Below are 21082 nucleotides of genomic sequence, written 5' to 3'. Positions count from 1 at the left end.
AAATCTGCCACACAAACAGTAATACATAGTATTCAACTCACAAACCCATGAGTTTGTGAGATAAAAAAAAAAACTATCAAACCCATGAAATAATTCCACTGTTTTTTAAACATTTTATTTACTGAGAGAGAGCGCGAGCACACGCGTGAGCACACGAGTGGGAGGGAGGGAGAGACAGAATCTGAAGCAGACTCTGTACTGAGCGTGGAGCCCAACGTGGGGTTCAATCCCATGACTGTGAGATCATGACCTGAACTGAAACCAAGAGTCAGACGCTTAACCAACGAGCCACCCAGTCACCCTTCCACTTTTTTTAAGGCTCAAAAGAAAAAAATTTCTCAGTTTGAAAGAACATATAGGGTCAATGGGTAAAGAGAAATGGAAATTAGACCCACATATTCTAAAAACTTTTCTAAATGGACATGTTCTAAATTCTCCTAAATAAGCACAAACAGTGGGGACATAAAATAGTTAAGGCATTTTACTTTATAAAATCCTATCCAAAAAGGAATCCACCATCACATTTACATGAAGTATGCCTCTAAGACAGTTTTCCCTAAGAAATGCTTACCCTGACAGAGTTCCTCTGTCAAAGGAATCAGCAAAATACACTTCCCCTGTTGGAACTGGAGCTTTATAGGTGACCTGTGTTAAATAAAAAAAATGACTCAAGAACTTAATTTTTTTTTCTTTTTTTAAAGATTTATTTATTTATGAGAGACAGAGAGAGAGAGAGAGAGAGAGAGAGAGAGAGGCAGAGACACAGGAGGAGGGAGAAGCAGGCTCCATGCCAGGAGCCCGACATGGGACTCAATCCTGGGACTCCAGGATCGCGCCCTGGGCCAAAGGTAGGCGCTAAACCGCTGAGCCACCCAGGGATCCCCAAGAATTGAAATTTTCAACACAATTCCCTTCTTAGTAGGATTTGCTTTAGATTATCCCAAATTTTTATAGCTGGCTCTTGATTCAATGTATATAATTCATCACTGACAATATGTAAGAAAGGCTGCTATTTCAGCTAACTTTTCTTAACCTTGGAAAAGGATCCAAATTTAACTTCATCCTTTGATTATCTCAAGAGGTAAACAAATAGATTCAAAGACCACTTCATACCTTTGGAGATGTAGGAGCACTGGTATCTGGTTTTGATTTGGAGTCTTCTACCTCTTCAATAACATCATCGAGGTCGTCCTCAATATCAATCATATCATCATCATGTCCTTCATGAGCCTGAACAACAGTAGTTCCAAGGACCAGTAACATACACAGCAGCCATTTCCCTTCCATGATCTACAAAGAAAAAAGTAAAATAAGTTAAATGTATTGTTTCTTTTTAAGTATTCTGTAAAGATCACTGACCCCCCCTTTTAGATATTTTATTTATTTATTTATTTATTTATTTATTTATTTATTTATTTATTTTATTTATTCATGAGACACACACAGAGAGAGAGGCAGAGACACAGGCAGAGGGAGAAGTAGGCCCCATGCAGGGAGCCCAATGTGGGACTCAATTCCAGGACTCCACGATCATGCCCTGGGCCAAAGGCAGGCACGCAACTGCTGAGCCACCCAGTGACCCCCACTGACCCCCTTCTAATTTAACATGAAAGCTTTCAGGAAGGGCACCTGGGTGGCTGGCTCAGGGCATGATCCTGGGCTCCTGGGATCAAGTCCCACGGCAGGCTCCCCCCATAGGGAGCCTGCTTCTGCCTATGTCTCTGACTCTCTGTGTCTCTGACTCTCTGTGCCTCTCATGAATAAATAAATAAAATCTTTAAAAATGTAAAAATAAAATACATAAAATTAAGGCTTTCAAATCAGAGCTAAAAGAACTTTATTGTGACTATTTCATTTTACAAATAAGGAAAGTAAGCCCAGAAATAAGAGATTTTCTTAAAATCAGCTAGTTAAAAGAATGACTTTCAAGAAAATTTCAAAATGAAACTCAAAACGATTATCCCCATATAAATGTCACGTTCACTACCTAGATCCAGAGTGTCTGAATGAACTTCACACTAACTTCTTGAGCTTACAGAGTTTGAAGATGGACAAAAGCCTTTTTCATATGCTAAATTACTATCTATAATGACATGGTAACAGAAGAGCTAAACAGCCTCACATTAAAGATGTAAATATAGATATTTTTACTGTTCAAAAATCATCTAGTTTAGATTTTTTATTTTTAGATTTTATTTGACAGAGCACAAACTGGGGGAGTGACAGTCAGAGGGAGAGGGAGAGGGAGAAGCAGGCTCCCTCCTAAGCAGGGAGCACAATGTGGGCTCCATACCAGGACCCTGAGATCATGACCCGAGCAAAAGGCAGACACTTATTAACAATTGAACCACCCACGCATCCCTAGATACAGTTTTAGATTATTGTTTTAAGACTTAAAAATATTAAACTAAGGACCAGCTACTTTAATCTCTTATTTTTTAAACACTTCAGTGCCTTAAACATTGTATTAGACTGCCATGGGTGTTAGTGGGTCCTCTTTCCAAGGACCACAGATCTAAAGATATAAAAAATTGAGTCACAAGGATGCACACTATGCTTCAATAAATAGTATGGAGTACAGTTTCAATTCTGCAAGATGAAAAAGATGGATGATGCCTGCACAAGAATGTAAATAAATTTTATGCCACAGAACTGTACACTAATAATGGTTAGGATAATAAATCTACAAACAACAATTAATTTTTTAAAAAAAGTAAATCTTATGTGTTTTTAATACAACAAAAAAATTTAAGAAATAAAAAACCTGAGCTTAATATTTTTGGCCTCTTGATTATAATGAAGACCTTTCTCAGGAAAAGTCCAAAAAAAAAAGGAAAAAAAACCTGAGGAAGCTCCTTCATAAACTTCGAATGGCTCCCATTCACAGCCAAGGCTGCCATTTTGACGAACTGAGTTTCTAGAAAAATGTATAATCAATTTATTCTAATGCTCAATTTAATGCCAAATTCCTTATAAACTCTATAATCCTTTATAGTGAGTAATCCAACACAAAAACAAGGTAAATTGGCATGCATCAGTTAGTGGAATTTATTTATTTATGTATCTTAGGACTGTGACCACAAAATTTTTTTTAATTTTATTTATTCATGAATTTTTTTTTTATTTATTTATTCATGAAACACAAAGAGAGAGGCAGAGACATAGGCAGAAGAACCAGCAGGCTCCATGCAGGGAGACCAATGTGGGACTCGATCCCGGGACTCCAGGATCACACCCTGGGCTGAAGACAGGCGCTAAACCACTGAGCCACCAAGGCATCCCTGTGTTCACAAAATTAAAGAAGGTAGAGACTGGATTTCCTAAGTGCTTAGCATTTAGTGCAGAAAATAAGTGCTAAATAAAATCATTCATAACGTTTCCTAGGGCTATTAGTTTTTAGAAAAAACTCTTGACATCAACATCCTGTTTCAGTTTCTTATATATTAAGAAAATACAAGTAATCTCTCATTTATTCACTGGGAAGACCCATTTTCTGCAATCAAAACAATAAAGAATGGCATAGCAAAACTGCTGTTTGATTTACAACTTATTCTCTGAAACTAAACAGGTTGAGTCAATCCTGTTATCTAAATCAATTTTATACAACTCTCAAGTTTTCTCTCATAGAAACAATGCTATAAAGGTGCCTGGGTGGCTCAGTCAGTTAAGCATGAGCTCAGCTCAGATCAGGATCTCAGGGTCCTGGGATGGAGCCCAGTAACAGGCTTCACACTCAGCAGGGAGTCTGTCTGACCCTCTCCTTCTGCCCTTCCCCCCACTTGCATGCACTTGCTCTAATAGATCATAAAATCTTTTTTATTTGAGATAGAGGGAGAGAGATTGCATGCACACATGGGGCCGGTGGGGCGGGGCGGGGGGAGAGGGAGAAGCAGACTCTTCACTGAGCAGGGAGCCCAATGAAGGACTTGATCCCAGAACCCTGAGATCATGACCTGAGCTGATGGCAGACACTCAATTGACTTAAGCCACCCAGAGCCCCTTTTTTAAGATTTTATTTATTTATTTTGAGAGAGAGTGAGAATGTGCAAGCAGGGGGAGGAGCAGACGAAGAGAATCTCAAGCAGACTCCACACTGAGCATAGAGCCCCACAGAAGACTTGATCTTAAGGCCCTAGGATCAAGACCTGAGCCAAAATCAGGAGTCAGAGGTTTAACCCACTGAGCCACCCAGGTGCCCCTAAATAAAAAAAATTTTTTTTTAAGATTTTATTTATTTATTCATGAGAGACACACAGAGAAAGAGAGAGAGAGGCAGAGACACAGGCAGAGGTAGAAGCAGGCTTCATGCAGGGAGCCCCATGTGGGACTTGATCCTCGGTCTCCAGGATCACGCCCTGGGCTGAAGGTGGCGCTAAACCGCTAAGCCACTGGGGCTACCCAAATAAAATCTTTAAAAATAAGAAAGAGGGCAGCCCCCATGGCACAGCAGTCTAGTGCCGCCTGCAGTCTGGAGTGTGACCCTGGAGACCCGGGATCAAGTCCCATGTCAGGCTCCCTGCATGGAGCCTGCTTCTCCCTCTGCCTGTGTCTCTGCCTTTCTCTCTCTCTCTCTGTGTCTCTATGAATAAATTTAAAAAAATAAAAATAATAAAGAAAAAGAAAAAAAATGCTGTATATGCTGATTAGATTCCCAGGGACAGGGATGCCTGGGTGGCTAACAGGTTGAGTGTCTGCCTTTGGCTTAGGTCATGATCCCAGAATCCGGCATGGAGTCCCACACTGGGCTCCCTGCTGGGAGCCTGCTTCTCTCTCTATGTCTCTGCCCCTCTCTCTTTCTCTCTCTCTCATGAATAAATAAATAACATCTTCAAAAAAAAGAAAAAAGAAACAAACAGACTACTGGGGCTCATCCCAAGTTTCAGGTTCAGTTTAGGCCTGGATTTTTACCTTTCTAACAAGTTCCAGGAACTACACTTTGAGACCCACTGCTCAGGGTATATGAATAATCCATTTGTGCCCAGTTCTCCAGTTACATATACACTGTTCGTGTAAACCTCCCGTGAGGTATTACTCTCATTATGTTTTACTTGTTAAGAATCAAAACTTAATAAAGTTGAAATAACCTACTTATGGGACACCTGGTTGACTCAATGGTTGCGTTTGCCTTTGGCTCAGGGCATTATCCCAGAGTCCCGGAATCAAGTCCCACATTGGGCTCCCTGCATGGAGCCTCCCTCTGCCTATGTCTCTGCCTCTCTCTCTGTCTCTTGTGAATAAATTAAGTAAAATCTTAAAAAAAAAAAAAAAAGAAAAAGAAAAAGAAAAAGAAAAAAAACCTACTTATTATCACAATAAGTGAGACTCAAAGAATTCAAATCCTGCATTTCTATTACACTAGACAGAATGTTACTATGCAGTTGCATAGTGAGAAGATATAATAGAACAGAAGACAGGAAAATCAGGCAGGAAGAGCCGTGATCTGGAATGGGGGGTGGGGGTTCAGAGAGGGTTAGTGAGGGCAGAGCAACTGCAGAATAGTTGGCCCAGGTTGTGGACCAAGGAACAGGGGGAAAGAAGACATCTGTGTAGGGGAGGCAGAGTGGTCCCACTGAAGGGAAAACTGTTTTCAGATAGCAGAAAGCTACCTGCCTTGTCAGGAACAACATAGGAAGTCTCTAGCAAGCTTCAGAAAAATGCACTTCTCTCCCACTGCTATTTCCTCCACATTCTGAGGTGCGGAACTTGGTTTTTTAGGTGAGAGAAGTGTACAGGCACATCTGTTCCTTTCACATTATCCAGAAGCTTGTGGAACCTGTGAGGAATTAGTATCGCCAAACTGTACTTCTTAGAGCTCTTCTGCACACTTAACGAGCCTTACTTACTGCCGGCTTTACAGATGCTGCATTAACACCAGTAATTTGCCAATACTACCCCCAAAATGATACAGACAATAAGTTTATTCTAATTCCAAGAATCACTAGTAAGTTAGCTAAAATGTTCTAAGTTTTGTCAGAGATTGGTCCATACTTACAAACAATTCAATAATACATTGTAAGGTGATCTTAATTCTCTGCTTTATTAATGAAAAAGCCACATTACTAAAACACAGAATCTCATCTTATTTCAGTCCCTCTATCAAATGGAATCCAAAAGGTAGCACTGATTGGGTGGGTATTTACATAGCATGTTGCACTACTATGCTTTCTAGAAGAAAACTGGAGAAAATTTAGGTGATCTTGGGTTTGACAATGAGTTTTTACATACAACATCAAAAGCAAGATATATGAAAAGAAAAACTGGTAAACTGGATTTTACTAAAACTAAAAATTTCAACAGTGTGAAAGACTTAAGAGAATTAAAAGACAAATCAGACGAGGAGAAAACACCTGGGAGAACTCACACTCATCAGGAAAACAAACCATCCAGTTACAAAATGGGCAAAAAATTCTGAACAGATACCTCACCAAAGATAGTCATATGAAAAATAAGCATATGAAAAGATGCTCAATATCATTTGCTATTAGCTAACTACAAGTTAAAACAGGATACTACCATGCACATATCAGAATGGCTAAAATCCAAAAACTGGCAAGGATTTGTGAAGCAACACGAGCTCTCATTCATTGCTGGTGAAAATGCAAAATAGCATACCCCCTCTGAAAAGCAGTGTGGCAATTTCTTACAAAATTAAATGTAGTCTTACCATCTATTCAGCAATCATGTTCCTAAGTAACTTGCCCAACTGCCTCTGCCTGTGTCTCTGCCTCTCTATCTCTCATGAATAAATAAAATCTTTTAAAAAATCAATAAAAGAAAAAGATTAAAAAAAAAAAAATCAGTGGTGGGACGCCTGGGTGGCTCAGTGGTTGGGCGTACTCCTTTGGCTCGGGACGTGATCCTGGGGTCTCGGTGTTGAGTCCCACATCGGGCTTCCTGTGAAGAGCCTGCTTCTCCTTCTCCCTCTCTCTGTGTCTCTGCCTCTCTCTCTGTCTCAAATGAATGAATGGATAAATCTTAAAAAAACAAAAACAAAAAACAAAAAACAAAAAAACAGTGGTTACCAGAGGTTTGGGGAAGGTGGTCAGATCAAATATGTCAGCACAGGGGATACTTTAAGCAGTGAGACTACTCTTTAGGATGCCATAATTACAGATACATAACACTATGTATTTGTCAAAACCCATGAAATGTCACAGCACAAAGAGTCAATCTTAATGTATGAAAATTTTAGAAAATCATTTAGGAGGTCAAATGACCCAAGGATAGCATGCAGAATTGTGATAAAACAATCTGTGCTACAGACATATTCAACAACCTCACTGGAAGAGGTGGAGTCTGTAAACCAGACTGTGCAAAAGCACTTTTCCAGCTGATCAAGTTATTGCTCATGGGTGTACAGGTTAACGATTCTGACACGGCTGCCTGTGTACATTGGAACTGAACAAGTATATGGGTGGTGGATGGTGGGAGCTACTTTTTCACTACTGGGTGTGGGAATTAACAAGATGAGCAAGATGAGCAAGAGGCTGGAATAGCCTATATGGTAATGGAAGAGAGCTGCAGACATCAGTATAAATTCACACTGTTAATTCACAGAGAGTTACATACAGCAGAATTTATAGATATGCACATATATGCCATTAGTGTGTACATTTCCTTGCTGCATCACCTGTGAGGGCCTAGAAGAAACTACACCCCAGTAACAACAAATATACCTAGTACCAAGATCTTGATTTTTAATACCATTTCCAATTAAAGGAAACAGGACCCTTGGAGGAATGGCCAACTCTAGGACTGGGGCAGGAAATACACAAGATGAGCCTGGAACATCTTGCAGTACCAGAAAAGTGTTCAAAAAAGAAAATAGAAATAAAACACTCATAATGATTGGGGGCGAGGAAGGGTGTCAAAGGAACACAAGAATGCCCAGTGGCTAAAGTGGAATAGTATGAGCAACAAAATAAGTGGTACTAGATAATACCCCAAAGTATAACATAAATGTCCATGGATCTACACTGATACAAATATATGGGTAAATAAATGGGGAGGAGAGACAAATTCCCACTCCTTACATGTGGGTGGCTACACAAGGTAGCCCTCCAAAGAGCACAGTATGGGAATGGGGAGAGAGTAGAACTTTACACTGGAGAAACTTGGCAAAAACTATCTCACCCAGGCGATCAAGGTCAACAGCAACAGTGAGAGGTCATGTTGATAGTACGCACCCGTGATACAATGTGATGAAAAAAGGACTTTAACCTTTGTGGTCTTACTCTCAAAAAATCCATTATCCCAGTCTAATCATGAGAAAAACACCAAACAGGATCCCAACAAAAGGACATTCTACAAAATATCCTAACCAGTAGTCCTCAAAAACATCAGGGTCATCAAAAATAAGGAAAGTCTAAAGAATGGTCACTGCCAAGGAGAGCCTAAGGACACATGACTAAATGTAATGTATCCTGGAACAGAAAAAGGACAGTGGATAAAAACAAAGGAAGTCTAAATTAAAGATGAACTTGAGTTATTATTTATGTATCAATACTGGTTCATTAATTGTAATAAACATATTATACTAATTTGTTAACAATAGGGGAAACTGGGTATGCATCATATGGGAATCCTTTTGTGCTATCTTCGTAACTTTTTCATAAACCTAAAACTGCTATAAAAATTAATCAAGGGATCCCTGGGTGGCGCAGCGGTTTGGCGCCTGCCTTTGGCCCAGGGCGCGATCCTGGAGACCCGGGATCGAATCCCACATTGGGCTCCCGGTGCATGGAGCCTGCTTCTCTGCCTCTCTGCCTGTGTCTCTGCCTCTCTCTCTCTCTCTGTGACTATCATAAATAAATAAATAAATTTATAAAAAAAAAAAAAAATTAATCAAAAATAGGAGATCCTGGGTGGCTCAGCGGTTTAGCGCCTCCCTTCATGATCCTGGGGTCCCGGGATCGAGTCCCATGTCGGGCTCCTTGCATGGAACCTGCTTCTCCCTCTACCTGTGTCTCTGCCTCTCTCTCTCTCCCTCTCTCTGTCTCTCATGAATAAATAAATAAAATCTTTAAAAAAATTAATCAAAAGTAAAAGGGGGGAAAAGGTGCTTGGGTGGCTCAGTGGTTGAGCATCTGCCTTTGGCTCAGGGCATGATCCCAGGGTTCTGGGATTGAGCCCCACATTGGGCTCCCCAGAGAGAGCCTGTTTCTCTCTCTGCCTATGTCTCTGCCTCTCTCTGTCTCTCATGAGTAAATAAATAAAATCTTTAAAAAACAAAGAATATTCCACTATTATGCCTCAAATGGTTGATCTCCCATCCCTTCAAAAAAACAAAAAACAAAACAAAACAAAAACCCCACAAAACCCTGGGGCTGAAATATACCACAGGAATCTAGTCTAACTCTCCTTTTTGACAAGAAACTAAGGTCCAGAGACTGACTTGCCAAAAATCACAGCTATTGGCAGATTTGAGATCAGAAGCCAAGGTTCCTACATCTTACTTGGTAATTCTACAAATGCTTTTGTCTTAAAGACACAAAGTGATTTTTCACATACTTTAACATTTAGGAGGATTTCAGGTTTTTTTCTCCTTGTAAAGTCCTCACCTGTCTTTACGCTACCAGAATCCTAAGAAGAGAGCATACTTCTATCACCACTTTGCTTTCCTGTTTCTAAGAGCATCCACAGGAAATGTGTAACAAAGAGTTCGACAACAAAGCAATAATGCTTTTAGAAACCAAACAGCACACCCTCCTTGACTTCCCCAAAGCCACAAAACAAGTGGTTCCTAAATGTGGAAGACTCAGGGGGTAAAAGTGAATGAAGAAATTACCTTTGAACTGAGATACAAAAATAAGTAAATAAATAAATAAATTCATTAAAAACTGAGATACATTTTTTTGTAATAAACACTGACCACATTTGCTAGAATTCTCTTCTATTTCACAGTTCCTCCTGAGATCTATTAGGTCTTCATGGGCAAGGTTTCCCGCATTCCATCATGCCATTACAACAATCCTACCCACCCACCCCCTCCAGAATTTAACCCATTATATTCTTAGAGCACTTCATTTTCTGTTTTTCTTTCAGGGCCAACTTCTCTCCCTGTCTCTCATAATTTTTAATCACTGTATGACTCTTACCTTAAACTCTACAGCAAAGCCCCTCTGAGTCAGGATGCAATGGATGCTTAACTTATAACTAGACTACCCAGTGCTACACAGGTCTCACAGTAGGCCGCTTAAATTCCTATCTTAGTCAAATTATAATCACTACAGGCATGGACCTCCAGGACAGCCAGCAATCAAAAAGCAAAAGTACAAACATGAAAATCTTTTAACACCTACTATCTACTGAGGTGGACAACTTGTCTCAAATACCCTTAAGTTACATAACAAATATGAGTTTTGTGCAGCTGTCTTATGACATCCTTTAATGTAAGCAAAGACTAAGTCAATAAAACCAATGATACTATGGGGACCAACACCATATGGTAACAACATCTGACTACTATTGATCTAGAACTTGATCTAAAAACAAGACGTATGGGGCACTGGGATGCCTCAATGGCTTAAGCATCTGACTCTTGATTTCAGCTGGGGTCCTGATTTCAGGATGGTGAGATGGAGCCCCAATTCAGACTCAGCATTCAGCAGGAGTCTGCTTAAGATTCTCTCCCTCTCCTTCTGCCCCTCCCCTTGCTTGCACACCCTCTTTCAAATAAATAAATCTATAAAAAGTAAAAATAAAGCCTACAATATCTAGGGTCTAGAGAAATCAACAAACTGCATACCCTTCAAATGCTCATTAATCAATCTATTGACTGGGCTTCTGATAAAAACTGGGTGGTAGAGTTCAGGTGTGTTTTCTGGGCAGTCATAGGTTTAAACGGGGAATTATATATTACCAAGGGGTTAAAGAAGAAAATGCATCTGATGCCCATCAGAAAATTTGGCTCCAGTGAGACAAACCAATGTTTGTTGATGGCATCCAATTCCATGAGTGCCAACTAGGTATCAAATATGAAAAAAGTCCATCTCTGACCTTCAGGAACTCCATCTCTATAATATGGTGTCCAAAAAGTCTGGAAACCAAAGGACAAGGGGATGGATTAAAAAAACATAATCTGGGGGTGCCTGGGTGGCTCAGTCAGTTAAGCGTCTGCCTTTAGCCCAGGTCATGATCCCAGGGTCCTGGGATCAAGCGTCATGTTGGGCTCCCTGCTCACAGGGACCTGGCTTCTCCCTCTGCTCTCTGCTCTCTGCTCTCTCTCAAGGTCTCTTTTTCAAATAAATAAAATCTTAAAAATAAATAAGTATCTTTAAAAACAAATATACGGGGGATCCCTGGGTGGCGCAGCAGTTTGGCGCCTGCCTTTGGCCCAGGGCACGATCCTGGAGACCTGGGATCGAATCCCACGTCGGGCTCCCGGTGCATGGAGCCTGCTTCTCCCTCTGCCTGTGTCTCTGCCTCTCTCTCTCTCTCTCCCTGTGACTATCATAAATAAATAAAAATTAAAAAAAAAAAAAAACCAAATATATGGAAACATAAAAAGGTTTTATAGATTAAAAGTGACCTTGATGACATTATGTATCTATAGTCAGCTGTGTTTTTAGAGCTCATGAATATACTGTAGTATTAGTGCTACAAATCAATTTTGGGGTCAATATCAAAATAAACTCGTAACCTATCTTTCATCTAACTCGCAAAAAATGCACAGGTTTGTTAGTACCAGTTAAGACTCATGCTAGTATTATCTTTCTACAAAAATAATACCAAGAGGCACCTAAGTGGCTCAGTTAAGCATCTACCTTCAGCCCAGGTCATACCAGGATACTGGGATTGAGTCCCACACTGGGCTCCCTTCTCTATGGAGAGCCTGCCACTCCCTCTGCTTGTGTTCTGTCAAAAAATAAAAAATAAATAAATAAACCAGGAATGAAACACATGCACATTTATACCATACACTTATAAAGCATATGATTTCTGGCTTGCTTCCCAATTTCCAAAGGATAGAGCAGAAAGTCCAGCTTTCAAAATCTCAGGGAGAGGAGTCTTCAAGAGCCCCTAATCTGCTCTTTTTTAATACTTCAATCCACTTTTTTTTTTTTTTCCTTTTTTAAGATTTTACCTATTTGAGAGAGTGTGCAAGCAGGGAGGGAGACAGAGGAAGTGGGAGAGGGAGAAGCAGAGGAGCAGGAAGCCCAACATGGGGCTCCATCCCAGGCCCCTGAGATCAGGACCTGAAGCCGAAGGCAGATGCTTACCCGACTGAGCCACCCAGACACTCCCTATTCAACTTTTAAGAGTGAATTCATTTTGAGTTCTAGAGACACAAATTTCCTATCTTAAAACTGATAATTCAGAAAAGTAGTTCCTGATACCCAGGGAAGTACAGTGCACATGGCAGTATAACCTGTCAAGTCAGAGAAGCCTAGAGGGGCTCCAGACTCCCCTGCCCCTTCCTGTACGCTTGGTCAGCTCACTGAACTTCCAGGGTCTTCTTTCCCTGTTTTACAGTTAGGGGTAATAGTACTACTGGCAGAACGGCTTGCTGTGAAAATAGAAGATAAAAAAGTCTTGTCAGAAAAAAAAAAAGAAAAAAAAAAAAAAAGTCTTGTCAGAGACCAGTACTTTATAGGTATATGCAAATAGTTTGTTCTTTGATACACAATCAGTACAACCAGAGTGAATACACCCAGAGGTCTAATATTCCTGCCTCCTCCTCCATCCATGAAGCAAAACTAAATAATCTTGCATAGCAAGATTAGAAAGAAAAGTGCTTTCCTCCAATCACACTGTATGATTTAACTCTTCCTAGCAATGGTGTCCATACAATTTTATCATTTCTATATAGGAATGTCCGTGTTTATGTGACTTTTTTCCTGCTCTGTCACTGATTACTTCCCTTCATGAATTCTCTAAAATTTAACTTTTGGTTAATTACAATTCTGTTCTTAGCACATTTTGAAAAAAGACAATCCAAATTATTTTACTACATTTACATACATGCGACTTCACCTGAATACAAAGTATCTTATTTATCTTATTTAACAGAAACAAACACAGTCTGCACTGAATTTCAGCAAATCCAGATAACCACTTAGATCAATTTTAGGAATGGACAAACACTAAAGAAATATTAAATCTGTACCCTATAAGGCACAAACTTTATCCTCAATAAAGGTCTATTTAGATAAAAAGATCTTTAAAACAAATGGAGGCTTAAATTATTTAAGTTTACTAAATTTAAAAGTTTATATTTTGTCTTTTTAAGTTGTCTATTTTTTTCATGAGAAATATTAGTCTGGGGCACCTGGCTGCTCAGCAGAGCATGCAACTCTTGATCACAGGGTCATAGGTTCAAGCTCCATGCTGGGTGTAGAGCTGATGTTAAAAAAAATCCATATATATGCTTGTCTATGGTTCTTTAAAAAAAATGATTTATTTATTTATTCATGATAGACATAGAGAGAGAGAGAGAGGCAGAGACACAGGAGGAGGGAGAAGCAGGCTCCATGCAGGGAGCCCAATGAGGGACTCGATCTCGGGACTCCAGGATTGCGCCCCGGGCCAAAGGCAAGCGCCAAACCGCCGAGCCACCCAGGGATCCCCTCGTCTATGGTTCTTGTGAAGTCTTTGTCGGCTTTGGCATTTAGGAAGCTTTGACCTTACTAAATGGGTTGAGAATACTCTCTCCTATTTTTCAGAAGAGGTTGTGGAAGGATTGCTGTCAATTCTTCCCTAGGTTTCTGATAGTATTCACCAATGAAGCCACTTGGTTCTGGGCTTTTATTTGTGGGACTTTGTTTCTTAAAGGTTAGGAAATTTCAACCCTAATTCCCATAATCCATGAGAAATTAGAAAAAGGAACAGAAGAAACCCCCAGGAAGGGATCATTTGTATCTTCATCAAGTGGAAGAAGCTCTTTGTATTCCCAGTTTGTTAAGTATTTTTATCATGAAAGGGAGCTGCATTTGTTAAATGCTTTTATCTGTGTCTACTAAGATGTGGTTTTGTCCTTTATAATGTAGTATGTTATATTCATTATTGTATGTTGAACCAACCTTGCATTCCTGGGGTAAATCCCAGTTGGGATTTACATTCTTTTTGTAAGATTTTTTATTTATTTATTCATGAGAGACACAGAGAAAGAGAGGCAGAGACACAGGCAGAGGAAGAAGCAGGCTCCATGCAGGGAAACCAATGTGGGACTCAATCTGGGGACTCCAGGATCACACCCCGGGCTGCAGGCGGCACTAAACCACTGCGCCACTGGAGCTGCCCTACATTCTTTTTTATATGTTGCTGAATCCCATCTGCTAGCATTTTGAGGGGTTTTCCATCTTTTTTTTTTTTTTAAGATTTTATTTATTTATTCATGAGAGACACACAGAGAAAGAGAGGCAGAGACACAGGCAGAGGAAGAAGCGGGCTCCACACACCGAGCCTGATGCGGGACTTGATCCCGGATCTCCAGGATCAGACCCTGGGCTGAAGGCGGCGCCAAACCGCTGAGCACCCAGGCTGCCCTTTTCCATCTATTTTCATAAAAGATACAGGACTAGAGTTTTCTTGTGAAGTCTTTGGTTTTGGTATCAGAGTAATATTGGCCTCACAGAATGAGAAGCGTGCTCTCTATTTTTGGCAGAGTTCGTAAATGACTGGTGTTAATTCTTGTTTAAGTATTTGGTAGGATTAATTAGTAAAGCCACTTGGTTCTGGGCTTTTTTTTTTTTTTTTTTTTTTTTTTTTTTTTTAGATTTTATTTATTCATTTATAAGAGACCCGGGGGGGGGGGGGCAGAGACACAGGCAGAGGGAGAAGCAGGCCCCATGCAGGGAAGCCCCATGCGGGATTCGATCCTGGGTCTCCAGGATCACACCCGGGCCGAAGGTGGTGCTAAACCACTGAGCCACCTGGGCTGCCCCAGACGAACTATTTTACTACTCTTTATATCTTATGATTATATTACACATGCATCTGGTCAAAAAGTAAAAGCATTTGGGGAGGAGAGGGGAACTATATAAAACTACATAAAACATGAGTCTTATTGTAAATGCTCATCCATTTAAAAATATATCTAGGGATCCCTGGGTGGCGCAGCGGTTTGGCACCTGCCTTTGGCCCAGGGCGCGATCCTGGAGACCCGGGATCGAGTCCCATGTCGGGCTCCTGGTGCATGGAGCCTGCTTCTCCCTCTGCCTTTATCTCTGCCTTGTCTCTGCCTCTCTCTATATATATGACTATCATAAATAAATAATTTAAAAAATTAAAAAAAAATAAAAATAAAAATATATCTATACTATCTTGTTTACAGTTTTGAATTTTGTTTTTCATTGACAGGAACATTATAATTGGTTTTTCCATAGCACTTTCTTTTTTGCTATAAACTAAGTAGGTTTAACATGTGAATACTCAAAACACACTGCTGAAGATCCTCTCAATTCTTTAAAAACAAAATTCTCCAAACAGTTTTCACAGTTACAGTGACAATTTAAAAGTACATCTGCAGCAGTTAAAAAAGCGACCAACTAGTGGTTTCCTGATGAAGTTCTACATTAAGTTATATACGTTACAACTATGTTTGGGAGCTTTTATTTTTCCCAGGACTTGTTATGGACTGCCAGTTCTATCTGCACAGTGCAGCACACTCTTCAAAGTACTTCCCTGTTCACCATCTTATTTGTCCTTCCCAATAGCCCCTGAATGGTATGGTAGGTGGGAGACTTCCCATTTCCATATTAAAGATGTGGAAACCAGCGAGGTTCATAAGCCAGTTACCACACTGTGCCTGGAATTCAAGACTTTGCATTTGGCTTACCAACTGTCACTTTGTCCCTGAAGCTATCTTAGCAAGGCAAAGTGAACTCTAACGAAAGGATGCAAGAGCATGATTGCCCAAACAGCAGCAACAGCTCTGCCCAAACGTTCACCTCTCCTGGTTCTTGAAAAGATAACATGTGAGTTGAACGGTCTGTTCTGGTAAGATAGTTATTCAGATAGGCCAGAAAATCTATTGTTGTGGGACTCATACACTCTAATACACAGTCCACTCTAGCCTTCTCCTAATCCAGTTGCCAAGCAAGTTTTCGTGTGCCTCCTGGCTGGAGCAAAGAGCTCCCACACAGTGCTTTACCTCTGTTCCAAGTCTGCTTTAAGTATAATTACAGCAAGTGTACAACACGGCAGTGGTTCTATTCATGACCCTCAAACAATGCTGGAAAAGCTAAGATACAGAGTAATTTCAAAAAACCACACAATTCTTCTCTTAAAAACAAAAGTCTACTCATTAAAACATTGAACAAAATGTTCTATTTCCTAAATAAGAAGTAAAGAGACTTTACCGTGGCTCACCTTTGTCCTCACAAACTTTTAATATTCAGCTCAGTCTAACCGGCATTCACTTACTTGTGCCATGCCCAGCAACTGACCCATTAGATCCTGTTCTCCCTCCCCTTACTGTAATGTGGCTTCAGCCAGAAACCAACATTGCACTGTACGTCAACGACAAATTAAAATAAAAATAAGTAATTGTGACTTTAGGTACTAGGGAACAGGACTTAATTCCAAGCTCAGGATGCGAGCATTTGGGCTGTCATAACTTGTTGCAATCATTATTTATCTGATAATCAGTTAATATGTGTCAGGCTTCCCGGTCTTCTTGCACACACAACTTAATTCTAACAACTCCATCAGGTAGTATTATGTCCGTTATGTGGATAGAACTAGGCCACAGAGGATCAGTAAACCGCCCCAAGTTCACACAACAACAAATAGTCCAAAAAGGGGATTGAACCAGGGCCTTAACCGTAACTACTGCACCAAGCCTGCCCTGCCCTCGACTACAACCCCAAACGTGATCATAAAATTAACGGCATGACCTTGGGACAGTCATTTCATAGCTCTGGGTCTCCGTTTCTTCCACCATAAAGCGCCGTGCCCCCCGTGAGAGCCCAGGCGCTTCCTTGCTCTTAATGTCCACTGCATTTCCGACCGGACTATCCCCAGCCCCTTAGGTGTAAGCGTTAAGCCTGAAGTTTTCCCACCACGCCGTGTTCTAGCACATTCTCCACATTCTTCGGGGTGCTAGAGCTCGGTGTTCACTCCGCGGTTTTATTTCCCAGTATCGGACCTGGAAGGCTAAGATCGCAAGTATTCTCTCGCGATCTGAGAGCACCTTCCCCCCTGTGCTACGAGCACCCACTAGGCCCGAGCCCACTCCAGAGAGTTCCCGGCATACTCCAACCCACCTCGCGGCGTCCCGGGTAGCCAGGAAAAGGCCTCAGAAAGCCCCAGAAGCAAAGCCATAGGAAGAAGTTAGCCACCCAGAGGTCGAGGGAGGCTCCAGGGCACCTGCCACGCCTCCCGACCCCGGCGGCGCGGCCTGGGCCCGGCTTCCCGCGCCAGGCGACCCAGCATCAGGCCTCGTCCCTCACGACCCGCGCGTCTGCGGGGGCCTGGGCTCTCGAAAGCCGACCCGACCCCCTGGGCCGCGGCCACGCCCGGCCCTTCGGCCGCCCGCCCGCCCGCGCCGCGCACCCAGGCCCCCCGAGGTCCTCACAGGCCCGAGGACACGCGCAGGCATCCTGCCTCACCTCGAGTCGTACCGGGGCCCGCGCCTCCACCCGCCCGCACACCCGGCCCCGCGCTGCAGTGGAGACAGCAGCGGAGGCTGCCCGACCGTCACGTGCCGCAGGACCAAGAGGCCTCAGCTACCGCGGCTGCCGCGCGAGCTAGCTCCACCGCGCGAAGCCCAGCCCTGCGTCCGCCCCTCGCTCCTGAGTAGCTAGGGCCCGTGCCAAGTCCCGCCCCCCCGCGCCAGCTCCGGGAGTTGATTGGTCGAGGAAGACATCGCTCTAGGCACCTTCCCATACGCCCCCTAGGGCTATTCTTCGTGGAGTGTAAGGATTGGCTGGAGCAGAGGCAGGAAGTGGCTGCTCGTTGGGCGGGAGGAAAGGGGGCGGGCCGCAGCGGAATCGGGAACACCGGGAGCGCGCGCCCTGGGGCGGGGCGGGCTGGGCCGGGCGGGTGCTCGGCACGCCCCGTCGTCCCGGTGCCTTAGTGGGCTTGCTGCCCGGAGTCTCACCCCCGCCTCTGCGGTTCCTCGCCGCCGATGCCTGAACCTGGTCGCCAGGATGTACATCCCGTCCCCCTTGCTGAGGGGCAGAGGGCAGCCGGCAGGAGGAGTGGGCGATCCGTTGGGCCACCGAGAAGGGCCAATTCCTGGAGGCGGCGTGTGCGCTGCGCGGACGGAACCACGCGCGGGCTCCCTCGGCCCGGCCTGGAGGTGGCTGCATGGCGCTGTGTCACCAGGCGCCTCCGTTCCTGCAGAGTCATCTATCTGGGCGCAGCAGCCTGCCGCCTCCTTACTCGAGCACAGAGTCCAGAATGCTAGAACCCAAGGTTATTTCCAGTTTCGGTTTGCGATCTTTCCTTAAATGAGACTAAACGTAAGGACACAGGTGTCTCTGTGGCTGACGGCAGGATTGAGAGAAAAGGATGGAAAGACGTCAGACACATCACAATTTTTGCAACCTACTTTTAACACGTCTTCGGTTTCAATGTGCTGAGAACCTCAGAAAATGGAAATGGCCTATGGTTTTTCTAGACCTATGTGTAGGTCCTGGTCTTAGCCTTCTGTTTGTTTGGATATGCAAAGGCTGAATTTTAGGATGCAAAAAAAACCTAGAATCAGCAGGTGTAAGGACTCGCTCAGGAGCCAGCATTATTCCCTCCTGCCACTTGGACGAGGCATCAGAGTTCAGTATTCTCCAGTTTAACCCCTAGATCTATGTAAGAGAATTTTTTTAAAGATTTTATTTATTCATGAGGGACACAGAGGCAGAGACATAGGCAGAGGGAGAAACACTCTCCCTGTGGGGAGCCTGATGTGGGACTCGATCCCAGGACCCTGGGATGACGACCTGAGCCAAAGGCAGACACTCAACCATTAAGGCACCCAGGTGCCCCTATGTAAGAGAATTTTACTTATATTCCGAATGCCACATGTTCCACACAATGAGCTTAAAATGTAGTTACAGGAACTGTATGTGAGCAAAAGAGCTACTGCAGCAAAGACGCTAAAAAGGTAGGGTAATGGAGCTTTGAGTTGGCAGGAGCTACTTTCATCTAGAGTGGACAGGGAATGAGGTAAGACTTCAGCTGGATGTGGTAGGATATGCAGAATTTCTGTAGTTGGAGAGTTGAAAGCTTCCCTAGATGAGGGAACAGATATGCAAAGGCAGGAAACAGTGTTTTTAGGGACACCATGTCCAAGATTGTTTAGGCTGAGAAAGGTGTCTGAGTGATGAGAAGTCAGCTCCAGGATTGGGTTAGGGGCAGGCCTTGAAGGCCTCGTCAAGGAGTCTTCGGGGAGATGGTTTAGATTTTACATTTGGATTTTAGATTATTTTAGTAGTATTTCAGGGAGGTCTGAAAGACAGACCATGAGGCCAGTTAGGAAGCCACTTCTTGTGGTTGATTTAAGGGCAGGGTTAGGGAATGGCAGTGTGTACAGAGACAAAAACATTAAATGTTGATGCTGAAGAATGGTCCTCTGGACGCACAAAGCTAGGGAAAGAGAGGAATCAGAGCCATCACTGGGAGGTGTCAGCCTGGGTGACTGAAGGTGAACTGTACAGCCCCCACAAAAGAGAGAATTCAAGGTTGGCTGGTCTTGGGGATCCTCTCTGGGTCCAAGTCAGGGCAGGACTGGAGATCCTTCTAAGAGTCCTTCTAGGGATTTTTTGGCTAAAGCATAATGTTCTTCAAAGGAGGAAGCAAGGGGCACCTGGATGGCTTAGTCAATTAAGGTCATGATTCTAGGGTTCTGGGATAGAGCCCCATGTTGGGTGGGGGAGGAGCTTTCTTCTCCCTTTCCCTCCACCACTCCCACTGCTTGTGCTCACACTCTCTTGCTCTCTCTCTCTCAAATAAAATCTTGAAAAAGGAAGCAAAAGACAAGCCCCAAGAAATAAGATCTTTCTTCCCTCCAACTTTTAAAAAGATTTTATTTATCTATCTATTTATTTATTTATTTATTTATTTATTTATTTAAGAGAGAGAGAGAGACAGAGCATGAGCAGTGGGGAAGAGGGAGAGGGAGAAACAGATTCCCAGATAAGCAGGGAACCCAATGCAGGGCTCCATCCCTGGACCCTGAGATCATAACCTAACCTGAAGGCAGATGCCTAACCAACTGAGCCACCCAGGCATCCTTTCCCCCCAATCTGAAAGCAGTCATTGTTGATTAATTGATCAGATTACAAAAATAATCACTGTAGGGACCCCAGTTCATCCTTTTAGTAAGCCTGCCAATCTGGTCTTCCCTGTGGCCAGCATCTCCACCTTCTACAAAATGGGTGGTCTTTTTCTTCATTCCACTCATGGAAATGATTGTTTGAAGGGCCACAGGAAGTTGTTTGCTTCTCTAAAATGTTTTCCCTTTTTTTTTTTTTTTTTTTTTTAGTGATAGAGAGCAGCAGTAGGGAGGAGAGAGCAAGAAGCAGAGACTCCCTCCATTCCAGGACCCTAGTATCATGACTTGAGCCACAGGGAGATGCTTAACAAAATGAGCCACCCAGGTGCCCCTCTGAAGTGTTTTCCAACAGTAAAGATCTCATGAATCAGATCCCACATGCAGATAATAACATCTTTACCAAGAGATGGAGGAATCCAAGTGTTATCTGTCAGCACAATCTGTTCTTTGTTGGTTTTGCCATCATCCACTTGTGGATCTGTTCATTTTCTGACTTAAGCTCAGGTACCTCCTATTCGATACATGGTTTCACAAGTTAAAAGTGAAAAGGAAGTGGGATCCCTGGGTGGTGCAGCGGTTTGGCACCTGCCTTTGGCCCAGGGCGCGATCCTGGAGACCCGGGATCGAATCCCACATCGGGCTCCCGGTGCATGGAGCCTGCTTCTCCCTCTGCCTATGTCTCTGCCCCTCTCTCTCTCTCTCTCTCTCTCTCTCTCTCTCTGTGACTATCATAAATAAATTTAAAAAAAAGTGAAAAGGAAGCTTTTTAATAACCTGTGAATGTTATTTTTTCAATAAAGAATCACCTAAATGGGGATGCTCGGTGGCTCAGTTGGTAGAGCATGCAACTCTTGATCTTAGGCTTGT

General features: G+C 42.9%; 1 protein-coding gene across 1 annotated transcript in view; it reads right to left on the bottom strand.

Annotated features, from left to right (window-relative positions):
* CANX (calnexin) overlaps positions 1-17706 on the bottom strand; it is a 33960-nt gene extending 16254 nt beyond the window's left edge. The window contains exons 1-3 of the mRNA XM_041760623.1: positions 17553-17706; positions 1114-1290; positions 572-645 (exon numbers count right to left, since the gene is read on the bottom strand). Coding sequence (XP_041616557.1) covers positions 572-645; positions 1114-1287 — 248 coding nt within the window. The 5' untranslated portion in view covers positions 1288-1290; positions 17553-17706. The remainder of the gene's footprint in view (positions 1-571; positions 646-1113; positions 1291-17552) is intronic.
* Positions 17707-21082: the final 3376 nt, after the last annotated feature.

Source organism: Vulpes lagopus, chromosome 7 (genome assembly GCF_018345385.1).
Source record: "Vulpes lagopus strain Blue_001 chromosome 7, ASM1834538v1, whole genome shotgun sequence".
NCBI lineage: Eukaryota > Metazoa > Chordata > Mammalia > Carnivora > Canidae > Vulpes > Vulpes lagopus.
The sequence above is the reverse complement of the archived record's forward strand: the minus strand, read 5'-3'. Positions and strand labels throughout refer to the sequence as shown.